Raw genomic sequence first — 14,372 nt, 5'->3', positions numbered from 1 at the left:
CTCAAAAATTAAATTGAGGTTTTGAATAGATTTTTTCTTAGTTATATGGCACCGGATTACTTGATTTCCGCTCCGTGCTCCATTCGTATTGGAGCGTGAAGGCAACGCGTAACAAGGGACGTAACAACAAACTAATAAAACCGTGAGAAAAGTGGCGTACATGGAGAAATTTACCCAAATATAAGGGTATTATGGGAATAAGGAAACGACTTAGAAGCCGACTAATTAGACTCTCGCATTATATATACCCCCTCCCCTCCCTCATGTTTAACATTCTACGCGTATTTCTGTTTCTTCTGCCTTCGCGCGCAGCATCGGAGAAGAAGCCCTAACCCTAGAGTTTCTTTCTTCGCAAATCCTTGCCTTCATCTTCTCCTTTGAAAACCCTAATCGTGGTCCGAAGAGTCACTGAACGGCGGGCTTCTCGTAATTGGGGGGATGTCTCGATGCTATCCGTACCCTCCTCCGGGATTTGTGAAGGACGGGGGGCCGTGGTTCGATTGTATTAAGGTTTGTTGAGCAATCAGGTTTTTGCGTTTATGCTCAACTACTTGTGTTCGCAATTGTGAATGGTTGATTAGCAAAGCATCTGTGTGTATGATACAAGCTTATTCTTGTATTCAAGAATCAGTATTTCTTGTAGATATTTTGTTTGTATCTGGAAGAGCACTGAGAACTGGGTTTCAAGAATTGGGTATTTCCTTGAGATCCGAGTCTTGAGATACTGTTGGAACCGTCCACTTTAAAGTTTAAAGAATGTGTGGGATGATTGGAAAAGATTAAAAGGCTTACTGTCACTAATTAAACCAATACCGGGACTAACTGTAATACATGGTCTGGTTTTGAATGAACTCGAAAGGACTTGCATTTTGATGAAGGAGAGGGTTGAACAGTTGGCTGTGTGCGGTCGGATGGGATTGGATAAGTTGGATATATATTGGGTACTGAGTTGGATTAAGTTTGGTGTGATTGGATTGAAAAGATTATGGGAAGAAGGAAAAAGCACTAACTCCTTGAAATCATTGTAAAAATGGTTTTGTATAGGATGAAAGTTGCGATGTAATGGCGACCTCTCTCTGAATTTACTTGTGCCCTGATTCGAAATTTAACTTCTTTAGGGGAACTTAGGTTCTGGTTGAGCTAGACTGGATTTGGGTTTACTGCTTTGAGAGGTTTAAAATGTGAAGTCTAACATGTGTAATATGTAAATAATTAACATTGTGTTATATAATGAATTAGCCTATTTAGTTTTTTTTCTTTTAAATCAAGAACTGATAGAATGAGAGAGGATATTTTGGTGGCATGCATCTTTTAACTCGTTTGGAACTAATGTATATGTTGTGAATTGTAAACCCTAGACACATGTAGGTAGAACGAATTTTCCCTCTCAATAGCTAATCATTTTTCAAAGAGAAATGCTTCGTCCATAAAGGGATCTTACAAAAGTAAACTTGCAAATTGACGTGGGTTGATGTGATTACTTTTAGGTTAGATTCCTTTGTCTTCTTTGGAAAGGTGTCGTCTATGTTGTAAATAATCTTTTAGACCATGTATTGAAGTAAAGGCTGCATACATGTCTTAAACCAGAGGCTGTTTGCTGTGATTTTGATTATATGCTGTTTTTCAGTAACTGCCTGAAAGCGTGGTTAAAGCTCTACATGCGTTACTACTAGTAGGTTATGAATGCCTGTTAGTGGTCGTACTTTAACCTTGAATAATGGTCCTAGGGTAATAAAAGCTTGTCAAGTGCTTTGCTTGTGTGTTTTCTCCATGTTACCAGTATCATTGGTCTGGCTGTGCTTGCTTTTGATCTAGCTCCCTTTTTAAAATTCTTGCATTGGTGCTATTTATAGCTCCAAAGAGAAAGGGAGAAGATCAAAACAGAAATAAAAAAAGAGAAGAAGAGGGAGAAGAAGGAGAAGAAGGAGAAAAGGAAATCTGATAGAGGAAAAGAGAAACCCACTGGTACGGGTCATGGCAAAAGAAGAAAGCTTGATTACCAGAAGTATGACCAACTAGAGCGAAGTAGAGAAGAGTCACAAGGTGCTCATATTCAAATACAAATTGAAGCTGAGGCTGAACAATTGGAAAGGAGTGGTCTTACTGATGAACATGAGCAGCCAACCTGTTCTATAAATGTTTGCTCGGACAGCCTTCAGGGAAGCAACAAGTGGATAAGGGACACCTCACCAACTAGTGGCCTCCGCAGCCATGGTGAGTTTGGGATTATTCCTTCGTTTGGGGTGCTAATGTTAGATGTTTAACTTGAGTTCATTAGCTGTTTGCGGACACTTAATTTTCAACTGCTTTTTATCGTGAAATAGGAGCCATTGTCCGGATTCGGCTGCATTCGAAGGACCAGGATAATGAGAAGGTACGCTCTACTACTGGAAGGGTTGATGATTTTCATGCTCAACACAAGAATGGAAGTGTCAAACTTCCTAGTCAAGAACAGGGCTGCTTTACTAATACCAAGGAAAATATACTTGCTGAGAAGCTCACTATTAGGCCAAAAAAGGAAGCAACCTGTCCGGTGACTGGTAGGCATGAAACAACAACCTCATACAAAACTGAGATTCCGGCAGAATCACTGTATAGAGCTTTAATTGAGAACTGGGTGCCACCCCCGCCCCAGTATCATCAGGGAAACGATTTCAGTGATGATGAAGAATGGCTTTTAAAGACGCAGCGGGCAAACAGATATGAGTCTGAAAGATATGAAGCTCGGAACGATGCCATTGGTTGTAGGAGTCCCATGTTGCGGCCACACGCCTATTACTTGCCGGAAGCTGACGTGCATGCATTACCCTACACGGTTCCATTTTGATTCTTCATCCCCTTTTTTTTTTTTTTTTTTGGTTTGGGCATCCGCGGCTTGTACATTTGAGTTGAGCACTACAAGAAATTTTGATAATTTGATGGTTCTCGAGAGTAATTTTTTGCAAATACCACCTAGACTCATTGTTGATCTTTTTCTACATCTTCTTGGAATGGATATCAGATCAGAGTACGGTTTGTGATTTATTAAGGGGCACGGAGTGAAGTTTCTATTTGTGAGGACTACATCGCAAATTATTAAGATTGATTGTAACGTGCAATTTAATTGTCTGACCTTGGGCTCAATAAATTGAAAATGGGTTTTTTTTTTTTTTTTTTTTTTATTGACACTGGATGTCCTAGAACAATATTCCGACTAATTTAGAGGATGTACAGACTCTTGACAAGAAATTTTTTGTAAATACACCTCTAGTAATTTAGAGAAAATCAGTCTGCTGCTTCCTAAAGATTGTTTGTACTAAAGGAGATTTAAATCTTAAAACTGGGAGAGCATATCCAACTTTACCACTTGAGTCAACTCTTAGGGATTTAAAAAAAAAAAAAATCATATTTATTTAAAATGGATTATTTAAAAGTATTTAAAAAAATCTCATTTATTTTTTAAAAGCTTGAAAAATACTCAAGTTGTGGGATTATAATTAATAAGCAAATACACATTTAATAGCTAAAAAGAAATAATAATTACAAAGGCCAATTATTTCATAAAAATAAAGGGTCCTGGAAAGATACATTAGAGCAGAGAGGGACCCAAAACCAGACACTAACAGTGAAAATTCATGTAAGCCCTAAAAAACGACCCAAAAAATAAATAAAATATTTGTTTTTATTTTTATTTTTTTATTAAGGAATAACAAGCAAACGATGATTTCCTTACTCTCAACCCCAAACAACAACTTCCATCCTGCTTGCCCACACATTCAATGGCATAACATAGGACATACTATCCAGTCAAACCTTGATGGAATCATATTTTTCACTCATTGCACCACCTTTCTGTTTCTGGAATTGAATGTACCGCAGTGTGCTGGCAAAGAAAGGGTCTGAAACAGCGTCGGGAACTGTGGAGTCACTCTTCATCTCGGTTGTGATTAATTCGATCAGAGCCTGGATTGCTGCACTTGTAATTTGGGGTTTCCCTTTTCAAAAAAATAGAGGTACCTGATACGTTGAGCCACAAAAGTAAAGTAATTATAATGTACACATAAAAGCTATTTACTATGCATGTATAAAAAGCGGTCTCCAAACTACTGACTTATTCAGTATTTCAACAAAGAGTGTGACTGGCCCGCTGCTACCACGCGTAACATTGACCATCTGTTGTGCAGCATTTGCAATCCTCAAGGCACGCTTTAAGCAAAGCAAGACCCTGTAAATGGAAATAGCACTATTAGTTATGTCCTCTTCGATAATCTCTGGCAATTTCAGTAAACTTCGGATCACCGCACCAAGAAATGCAAGCTTAATACCCTAGGAAATAGACTATTTAACGATGAAGATAGTAACTGATAAAGACACACTAAGACGAATGAAACCAGGCTACTAGTTTAGCCAGATATATTGATTGAAATATCATGCAGCATACCTTTCTCCATCCTTGATGCCATCCAGATCATCAACCCAAAAAAGATGTGAACATGCATACACTGCTCTGCACTGATCGGGCTTCTTTAGAAGCTTTGCCGAATACTGACAGAAAGAAAGAAACATTACTGAGTTTTGGCAGAAACAGGTTGCAAGAGTACAATAACCAGATAGTAATGCTTCATTACCCCTGTAGCCTTGTGTGTTAAAGTATCTCTATTTTCAACACCAAATACATTCATTCTCTGAAGAGTTCCAATTATTAGATGTATCGCAGTCACCTGTGCTTTGGAGTCCTAAAAGCCAGATGCATAAATCGTGTCAATAGAAAATCAAAATAAGGCTAACTATGAGACAATGCATGGTTTCTTTGAAGACTAGTGCACACTTCATTACCGTAATTTCTTCTTCATATAACACAAATGCTTGGGTGAAAAATTCATAAGCAACAGGCTCAAGATCACAGTCATTTGCCGCCTGATACATATAATACAGAAACGAACAGTGAGTTCCCAACTACAGTTATTATCAACATAACATTTAGGTCTCGTTTGGATAGTCAGATAAGATGATATGAGATTAGAAATATGTGAATAGTAGTGAAATAGTTTGAGTTAAGATTTTTATTGGGTTTTGGAAAGGAGAGAGAAAATGTTGAATAAAAATATTATAAAGTTAAAATATTATTAGAATATAATTTTTTAATATTATTTTTGTTTTAGGATTTGAAAAAGTTGAATTTTTATTTGTGTTTTATATGGAAGTTTGGGAAAGTTGTAATGATTAGATGAAAAAGTATGAAATACAAATTGAAAAGAATTTGTGTTTGTGTTTGAGTAGTGTTTAGATGTTGAAATGAGATGAGACGAGACCAACTGGATATCCAAATGGGGCCTTAAGCTTTCTAATTTGAAGAAAAATATATTCAACACAAAATGCAAAGTGACTCTCTTTAATGAAGTGCAAGCAACTCTAACGGTAATTGCAGAATACCATTTAACATTCATTTACAATAATGGAGTCAATGAGGCCTTTACAACCTACGCTTGAAATCAGAAAATGATTTCCCATAAAAATTAAAGAAAGCCTAATCCCACAATCTGGAAAACAATATTACCAAGTATCAATTTTCGTGCTCCAGAAAGAACTCTAGGAGCTCCAAAATAATTCATTTTCTGATCTTTTTTTTCCTGTGGAATCATAGCATGGCTTACCTCAGCACATTCCAGGTATAACCTTAATGCCAGTTCAGGAGATGGAACAGTGGTAAGAGCTTCAATAGCCTAAAACAAAGTAACTATAATTGTCAAATTACAGGTAAGAGTACAAGCATGCAAAATAAGCATTTCCAAGAACCCAGGGAGGAGAGAGAAAGAGAGTAGAAAAAATTAAGAAAAATCCAGACTTATCACAGTGAAAGAACACAGGAAACAAATAAAACGAGATGCCTTTTGAATTTTTTTAATCATTAAGTTTTCTATTATTTTTCCCCCAAAAAATTAAACCAGGTTTTGGTAAATAACATAGAACCATCCAACAAAAGAAATAACATAATCGACAGCCCTGTCAAGAAAGCCCATTAGTACATTTGTCTACAATGACATGCCTAAAACAACAAAAGCCAACCTCTTTTTTCAGCATCAACATGTAACAATGACATGACTTCCACAGAAGTTCTATCAAATATCATGTGTCAAAGGTCACCTGATTTAAGATCTGAAAAATGTTCTTTGGAGTTGCAGGCACTTCTTCTCCAGTTAAATCCCCCTCCTGACCTTGCAATCGCCTAATCAACTGCAAGCCATAAACAACTTTCTGAAAATGCTCTCACATTGGGGGTCCATTTATGAGAAACAATAAAGTTTAACTGCTATGCTCAATCACAAGAGGTAATCCTTCTGCTGAATTCAACTATTCAAGTATATACCAAACTTCAATGTGCGAAATAGATGACTGCTGCTGTTTTGAGTAATGCTATAACTATTTTACAACTCATTTCAAATCAACCAATGTAAGTTTATCATTTTTCCTTTGTGTATATATAAATGGGATCCGCGTAAAAAGTACAAACCAGGATGTAGCAAATTATTTTGATATATCTCAAAATATATCAAGGTCTTGTCAGCAATATTATATGTATTTCTTCTTTATTGTGTTCTTTCATTTAGTTTAAATAAGACATCACTAGTAGATATAGTAATGATATATCTCAACAACTTGAGCCTTTCAGAATTTTTTTCTCCTTCCTTCTACCTGAGGCATGTGAGGTTGTCACAGCAATTGTAGTTACAAAAGAACTAGCATCAATAATGATCATGTCACAAGTAAACCTTGCACTAAGAGCTTCACCTCACCTCCAAACAAAGCCCTTCATTGACAATCTAATGACAGTATCTCTGTTATAGAACTAGAGATATGAATCAGTATCTTTCACCCAAAAAAAAAAAAAGTTGTACGGAACTTGAAGTGCACAAAGTTCGAGTATGTCCTTTACTCAAGAATGTGTAATATATATATATATATATATATATATATATATATTCTTCATGGATGTCACACAGATCTGAGCCATCACTATACAAGTTAAATTCCATGGCCTCACTGCAACGTGCATTTTCCCCAAACTCATTCATTGAAGTCTTCATAAAAAATCTAGAACTTAGATACACCGTACACGACCTTGTTGACTATATAAAGTGTAAAAGGTGCTAAACAAGCATCGGATGACAAATTTCCACCCCGGAAATTCTTATTGTCAGTTCACTGTAGTGTTCATGCCCGAAGAGATGAATACTCAAATGATTCTTCATTTGTGGGCATCTCATACTAGAAAGTTATATATATGGAAAAAAAAGTGAAATAACAGTCTGCCAAAGTTGGTAAGAAACATACCCCAAGTGCTGAAAGTATAAGAGGAGGAACAGTAAAAGGCAGGCGTTTTGGTCCTCCATTCATTATATTCTTCTTTGCGGTGCATATGATCTGAAGGTCAGTAAAAATAATATCAGAAACTAAAATCATGCCATGACAAGAGTTTAACGCCCCAAAATCTAAAGAAGCATCCTGTGAATCATTAGACCACTAGCAAATATGAGAAAAAGTTGGACCATGGCACTACTGCTAGATGGATACAGAGATTACAAGAAAAGATAAATATCCAGATTAGCAAATACCGGAAAAAAGGAAATCATTTGAAGGTTCTGACTCTTGATGCCTAAATTAAAATAGCAGAAATAATATTGATTCATAATCCAAAGCATAAGATTTTGAATGCACTATAAGTCCATAGCTTCTTTATCTCTCAATTTCTATTAGCTCATTACTTATCCTCTTAATGAGCACCACGAATCATATTACTATAAACAAGCAGAAAGCACATTTTACAAGATTATGTTGATTTTAGGCGATTCCAGTAGCATTAACATCCAAAGAAAGTTCTGAAGCAGAATAATTTCAAGACACCAATCTAACCTTTAACATTTCCTCTGGGTCATCATTATAAAGCATGTGAATGAGACGAGCAACAGAGTTTTGTTCTTCCTTAAAATCCTCCTCGTCAAGCTATTGTTAGTTGTAGCAGGAACACACAAAGGAGAGAGACACAAGTACAGAAAATTCATTACATGTTATAACTAAAACACTGAAGACACCTATATAAAAAATAACAAATAAGAAGACATCTCCCCATCAAGTGTTGAAGATCAAATGTCCCGAGAAAAAATCAAGGAAAAAAATTGTGGATTCAGAAGATTTGACAGCAGGATAGAATTGTTAATTTTCAAATACTTTATCTTGCAAGATGAAAATTCTAGCAGCAATATGTGTGTGTGTGCGTGCACGTATGTGTGTTTTCACCTCCTCCGCATCGGTTCCATCCAGGTCCTTCACGAGTCCTTTAATTAATTCGAACAACACCTCGACCTACAAAGACAATATTAACCACATACTCCAGAAAGAAAAGTTGAGATTGTAGCACAAATAGAGAAGACGCCTACCTTATCAGCAGTAGAGATGCAAGACGTATTTTTCAGGATACTTTGTATAATAACCATTGCCATGACTTTATTTGTTTCATTATCAAGGTGGTCCATCACACGGGGATAATTAGAAAGTGTCAGGGCCATCACAATATCATTGTATTTCTCCAATGGAGCACTCAAAAGTGCGACGACTTGTTTTTTTGCTTTACTGTCCTCAAGCTTTGGTTTGCCAGAGAGCTTCTTAACAAATGCTCCCTAAAAATGAATTTAAAAAATAAATATATAAATTAACAATCGTCAGTATAAATTTCAGCGATTAAATCATTGGGAAATGGAAGCTCAAAGAACAAGTGATCGTTGCTTATTGCTCTGTTGAACAGCAGGCCTACTAAGTCATAGTTAGGTGAAACGTAAATCTAATGAGTGCTATAAACAGCAACCTTCAAGAGGAAACATACCAGTACTTGATCCACATAGTCAAGCCGATCAGGATGAACACGGAGAGTAAATGTAAGAAGAGAGACATATAAAGTTATGGCTCCAACAATGGGCATTTCAACCTGCGCTTCTATCACCTGCAGTTGCATTGTAGTGATCAACATGGAAACATGCTATTACAAAAAATGAAGCAAAATGCTGCTGTTAAATTTAAAGCATAATCCATGCATTTCCATGCCCAACATGTGTAATCAGTTAAGAAAAAAGTAGGACTCTCTTTTTCCTTCAAATATCAATAACCCAGCCAGTGTGGTACTTTGTTCTAAAGCCCCTTATTGGATTTCCATAATCACCATGTTATCACTAGGCGACTCCTCCATAATATCTTTTTTTTCCATAGGTAACTCCTCCATAATATCTTTTAGGAAACATGTACCCTATTCTCTCATTGCTAATATATCAGATGGGCATGCTCTAATCCGAAGCCTTAGATACATCCCTGGCAATTTGGAGGTGATGATATCAGAATCCTCTTTTAAGTTTTATGAGACCATTCCTTTCTGGTTGTGAACTAAATGCTATTTTCCACCGCACGAGTGAACATATACCATTCTATTGAAGAAACAGTGTGCCCGCACCCTCCAACTCAACTTCCACAAGATTTCATAGAGTATGATCATATAAAATCATCCATAAAATAGGCACCATATGGGATTTCAACTTCTCTACACTGTTATTAATTTTCATTAAAATTTTCATGAAAACGGTACCAAGGGATTTATTATTTAATCTTATGGAACTCAACCTTCCAAACATAATGGTTGGGCTTGTGGAGCTCTTCTCCTATAACATTCAAAGTGAATAACAATATTAGGGTGATAGAAAGCTTACCCTCCCAATAGCACTGCTCAATTTCGCAAAAGCTTCCACTTGAAGAAATTCAGGTAATACCTAACATAAGGAAACCGAGATCAAAGAAGATGAGAGAGAATTAATCACAAATACATCAAATGGATAACTCACATCTGTACTTGAAGCAGCATAATTGGATAATCTGTCCATTAATTGAGATAACACCGTTTTGATGTCTACTGTTGGCTGCAAATAAAAAATACTTTTAGAGGATTGCAGGGAAAAAAGAAAGGCAATCAAAGAAAAGCAAGACATAATAAAGTTCGATAATCAAAAGATGTGTATGCATGCATATGTTCTTCACATCTAGTGTTGTACATTAATTCTACTAGGAGAAAATTTTAAATGTTCATAGGTCTTTAAAAAATCTTGGATCCTGATCAATTCTAATGCAATTTTCATGTTTAGGGCGTTTAAGCTTCTAAAAGATTTAATTCACTTGAAGTTTTTTCTTTTACTTATAAAAAAAAAATTCTTACCAAACATTCTTTTTTACTTATCAAAAAAGAATGTTTGGTAACCCATGGTGCGACTTTTTGTGAAGCAGCTTGGAAATTTGAGGTGGCTTTAAGAAGAAGAATAGGAGTTGTTTCTCCAAATAAAAAAAAATAAAAAAAGAGCTGCTGCTCTTAAAAAAGATCAAGGCCCCCCAAACTGGGTCTGAAAACTCCTACCCCTTAAACATGGGAACTAGCTAGAGCATGGGGTGTAGGACGTGCGTCCAGTTTGGAATTATTGACTCGTTTTCATGTGTCTCCTCCACTCAAAGCTAAAGGAAATAAATTAGGTAAACCTGAAACTCAAAATAATATCCAGTATGTTATGTTACCCACCTGAAGCAGAGGGCAAGCACCCAATAATGTCTCAAGGGTCTGCAAGTGATACTCATCAGGAAAGACCTGGATTATGCAATCCATCAGATAATATTGAGCAAGGTCATCTTTGCAGTTGACAATCTGCACGAGGATTTTGATGCAAGTTTAAGAGCTAATAAAAAAAGCTTCTCAGGTGAAAAGGTAATATTATAATAACAACAAAAACTTAGATATAAAAACAAAAACAAAAACAAAAACAAAACAAAACAAAAAACTCTGAGAAGAGAACCAGAAAAAACCTGCTCTAAGATTCTGGGAAGAACAGTATCTTTGTACATTTCGAGGTCCACACCCTCTATCTGACTTAGAACATGGAGATTTTTCCCAACCTATCAATAAAGTGAGAAAAATAAAATGTTTATTACTTTTATCACAATCTATTTCATAACTTTTCATCTAGTCACAGTTTCAGATATTACCAGATCACGAAGCTCACTCCTTTCCTTTTCCAGCTTCTCTCTCAACCGACCAGGTCCCTGCAGACCAGAAAGCCCAATTGAAGGCCTCAACTCAGGATCGCCAAAGACTATGAATGATTCATAAGCACCATAACATCTGCATGGCCAAAAATCATGCCTTCATGACTCATTTTATACTCTATGGCATGCAAGTACTGTGGTGCCATGCATGTCCAAGCACAAAAGTGGATAATGGTTTGTAGATGTCCAACAAACCTGATGTTTCAGTCGTACCCAAAGCTTATTCATCTCAACGAAATTCTGAAGCACAAACTCTACAGCATCCACAACAGTGTCAGAATCTCTGCAGAAAAATATTGGCACCATGACATTAGAAGTGGTCCCACATGGCTTGCGAGCATTATACAAGTAGTAACAACTGAACGTACCGACACGGTAAATTTACTATAAGTCTATTCGTTGCAGTAATTGTATATTGTGATCTTGAACATGAAAGATAGTCCCAAAAAAATTGTGAGGCTAGGATTTAAGTTATTATAAAATGTTTTTTATGCCAGTTCATTTAAAGATCATGAAAGGAAGATATTATTCATCTAAAAGGGAAATTTTGTGTGGAAAACAACTTATGCCATAGGTCATATGGAGAAACTTTTAACTCAAAAATCCCATCAATATCAAACGAGTTAGAATGTTGGGCAACAAAAACACAGACCGAAGCAATTAACTCCTATAACCGGCAACTTCATTTTGAGAAGGGAAAGGGACCCAATCAAAGAACCATCTTACCCTTTGTATTCTGAACCAATATCAGGTAGCTTATCTCTACTGATTTGAGCAAGATAACTTCTTAAAAAAAGCCCACGCATTGGGTGTTGAACGCCAAGACACATTTCCACGAGATCTTTAAGGACATCCTTAGCGGGAGCCTCCTTTGATTTAATGTACACGGATCCTACCGTACACAGGAGATACCTGGTAAATCAATAAAAGGAGTTTCACATGCACTGAAAAAAGTAATTTGGCATTTCTCCTTGAAAGAGGGCAACTTCACAAACTAGATGAATTTCTCATTGCACAGCTCAGAAGTTAGTGCGCATGGAATCATTTGCAAAATAAAGGGAGAAACGGAGAATATTTGAACATAGCCATTTGATTTGTTGAGTCATTAACAGGGAATATGTTCAGGAATTCTTCCACATTCTATCACTTGCAGATCTATATATGTCGCATATCCTAATAAAGAGAGATTAATTTGTTGCATGTGCAAACAAATGATTTAACACTGAAGAATCGGTTAGGATTTATTTTTCGATCAAGAATCTTACAGCCTTGGCAAAATGTTCCCAGCATGCTGAACAAGTTCGTAAAGATCAACGATCGAAACCCCGTGCCTGCTTTCGTCTTTGAAGAACATCTCCAGCTTCCTCAATTCATCGAACGCTCGCATATCTCACACACGCAGACCACAAAAAAAATATACAACTTCAAATAATCCAAGTGAATTGAAATAGAAAAAAGAAGGAGAAGAATATTTACAGAGTTCGTAGTATTTGTGAGGTGAAAGCTTCGACGTTCGAAGCTCCGACAGCATCTGCGCAGAGTACTTGAGGACTTCTCTGAGATTGTTCGCGTCCTGAGAGGATCAGAAATTTTCTGAAAGTTAGGTTACGACGGAGATTTCTCTAGGAAGGAAAGATTGGGGCTACAAACAGGAGAATAGTGGGAGTGTACCAGAGCGCGGTGCATGTAAAAGGCGTTGTGTTGAATGCCGGCGATCCCTTCGGCAAGCCATTTCTCTTCGTCCTCAATTCCGTCCGGTATCATCATCTTTGCCCTCTCAGTTCTTCACCGACTGGGTTGGGCCGGTAGGCTGAATCCACGCAGCTAGAAGTACGTTTGAGAGTTGAACGTTTGGCAGAGAAGTTACTATCCGGGGAAGGTTAGAACTCGTTTTCATTCAAAATTCATTTCAATTAAGCTCATCTCATTATTACAATATTTTTAAATTTTTATAATAAATAATTTAATTTTTTTAAATTTTAAAACAATTTTTTCAAATTTTGACATAAAATATAATAAATAATTTAATTTTTATTCTATTATTCATAAATCATCTCAACTCATCTCTGTATCAAAATCACTCCTTAATAATACAGTTGCTATTATGGCTAATCTTATCATTATTTTGCATCGACAAAAGGTTGTTGCTGAAAGTTGGAGCAATAAAAAAAATTATAAATAGAATTATAGAAATTAAAATTAATACTAAATACAATCAACGGTCGTAGAGTACGTAAGTATTATGTAATTATTTTAAAAAAAAGTATGATCTATTATTTAAAAATTAAATTTTTTATATAAGTCTCATATTTATTTATTCTTTTAAAAATAATTATACAGCACTTACGTATTCTACGATTGCAAATATTATTTTTCATAAATTAATTTGATTTTGATGTAATATATCATGCTATAAAATTTATTTTTAATTAGTAAGTTTGAACATCAATTTGTAAAGTAGTTTTGTATAATTCTCTGAGTTAAACATTTCTCTTACGTAAAATTTTATGAATCAAGTAAAATAGAATCAAGTAATTGGTATGATCTCGTGTTTTCTTAAGTCAACCGCTGAAAAAATAAAAAATAAAAACCCTATTTGCAAAGACTTCGTGACCTCTTCAAACTCACATATGCTTAATGTTGACATTTTAAATATTATATCGAGAAATGATAGAGCTACTGAAATTTTGAACACGTATTTTGTATCGAATTTTTTTTAATAAAATTGTGATTTTTTTTTAAATGCTTAAAGGGTTTAATAATTTTGTACAAATTATGCACACTCATTTTGAAAAAAAAAAAAATTGATAAATTTAAAATCTACATAAAAAATATATATATATTTTATTAATAATGAACTCCATTTATTTTCAAAATGAGTGTACTAAACTTATACACCTAAAATTATATCTAACATTACTCTAAACTTGAAATCAAACTAACTCCTTACAATTTTATTTATTAGTAATAAATCATTAATCATGACTGGTCCGCTCTGTAAGCTTCATAATTTGAAGGGTTGACAACTAGGTCTTTTATCTTTTTTAACAATGATTGATTCAAATGTTATTAGACATGCAATATTCGAAAATCGATAAAATGGTGTAGTTTATGGCATTTTCCATATAATCAATCCATTAAAAGGCCGTGCACAGCCAACTCAAGGACCACGTTTGTGTATTGACATCTGTCAACATGATAAAAAAGCATTTAAAGCATCCAACCTCTGCAGTACAGAGAATAAAAAAAATAAACACCACTTGTAATGG

The 14,372-nt window shown here is 35.5% G+C and overlaps 2 protein-coding genes across 2 annotated transcripts; one reads left to right on the top strand and one right to left on the bottom strand.

Annotated features, from left to right (window-relative positions):
* Positions 1–266: 266 nt before the first annotated feature.
* Positions 267–2,970, top strand: LOC121263120. The gene is made up of 4 exons (XM_041165914.1): positions 267–510; positions 1,854–2,214; positions 2,325–2,569; positions 2,604–2,970. Exons 1-4 carry the CDS (start codon positions 439–441, stop codon positions 2,604–2,606), a joined length of 681 nt encoding a protein of 226 aa, XP_041021848.1. The 5' UTR covers positions 267–438; the 3' UTR covers positions 2,607–2,970.
* Positions 2,971–3,514: 544 nt separating this feature from the next.
* LOC121262844 (vacuolar protein sorting-associated protein 35B-like) lies at positions 3,515–12,984 on the bottom strand. The gene is given in 23 exon segments (XM_041165487.1): positions 3,515–3,968; positions 3,971–3,996; positions 4,091–4,204; positions 4,421–4,524; positions 4,608–4,715; positions 4,816–4,896; positions 5,634–5,702; positions 6,124–6,213; positions 7,312–7,401; positions 7,891–7,980; positions 8,275–8,340; positions 8,415–8,654; positions 8,858–8,974; positions 9,729–9,788; positions 9,861–9,935; positions 10,583–10,705; positions 10,864–10,953; positions 11,044–11,100; positions 11,299–11,386; positions 11,830–12,015; positions 12,369–12,492; positions 12,580–12,676; positions 12,775–12,984. Coding segments are annotated over 23 exon segments (2,373 nt in total). The 5' UTR covers positions 12,871–12,984; the 3' UTR covers positions 3,515–3,786.
* Positions 12,985–14,372: the final 1,388 nt, after the last annotated feature.

The sequence above is a fragment of the Juglans microcarpa x Juglans regia genome, chromosome 4S (genome assembly GCF_004785595.1).
Source record: "Juglans microcarpa x Juglans regia isolate MS1-56 chromosome 4S, Jm3101_v1.0, whole genome shotgun sequence".
NCBI classification, from domain to species: domain Eukaryota; kingdom Viridiplantae; phylum Streptophyta; class Magnoliopsida; order Fagales; family Juglandaceae; genus Juglans; species Juglans microcarpa x Juglans regia.
The sequence above is the reverse complement of the archived record's forward strand: the minus strand, read 5'-3'. Positions and strand labels throughout refer to the sequence as shown.

Excerpts from the sequence above, each read along its gene's own strand:
- LOC121263120 (XM_041165914.1), top strand. The coding sequence starts at position 439 with ATGTCTCGATGCTATCCGTACCCTCCTCCGGGATTTGTGAAGGACGGG. Across the intron at positions 511-1,853 it reads CGTGGTTCGATTGTATTAAG|CTCCAAAGAGAAAGGGAGAA; the intron begins GTTTGTTGAGCA and ends TGCTATTTATAG. Across the intron at positions 2,215-2,324 it reads TAGTGGCCTCCGCAGCCATG|GAGCCATTGTCCGGATTCGG; the intron begins GTGAGTTTGGGA and ends ATCGTGAAATAG.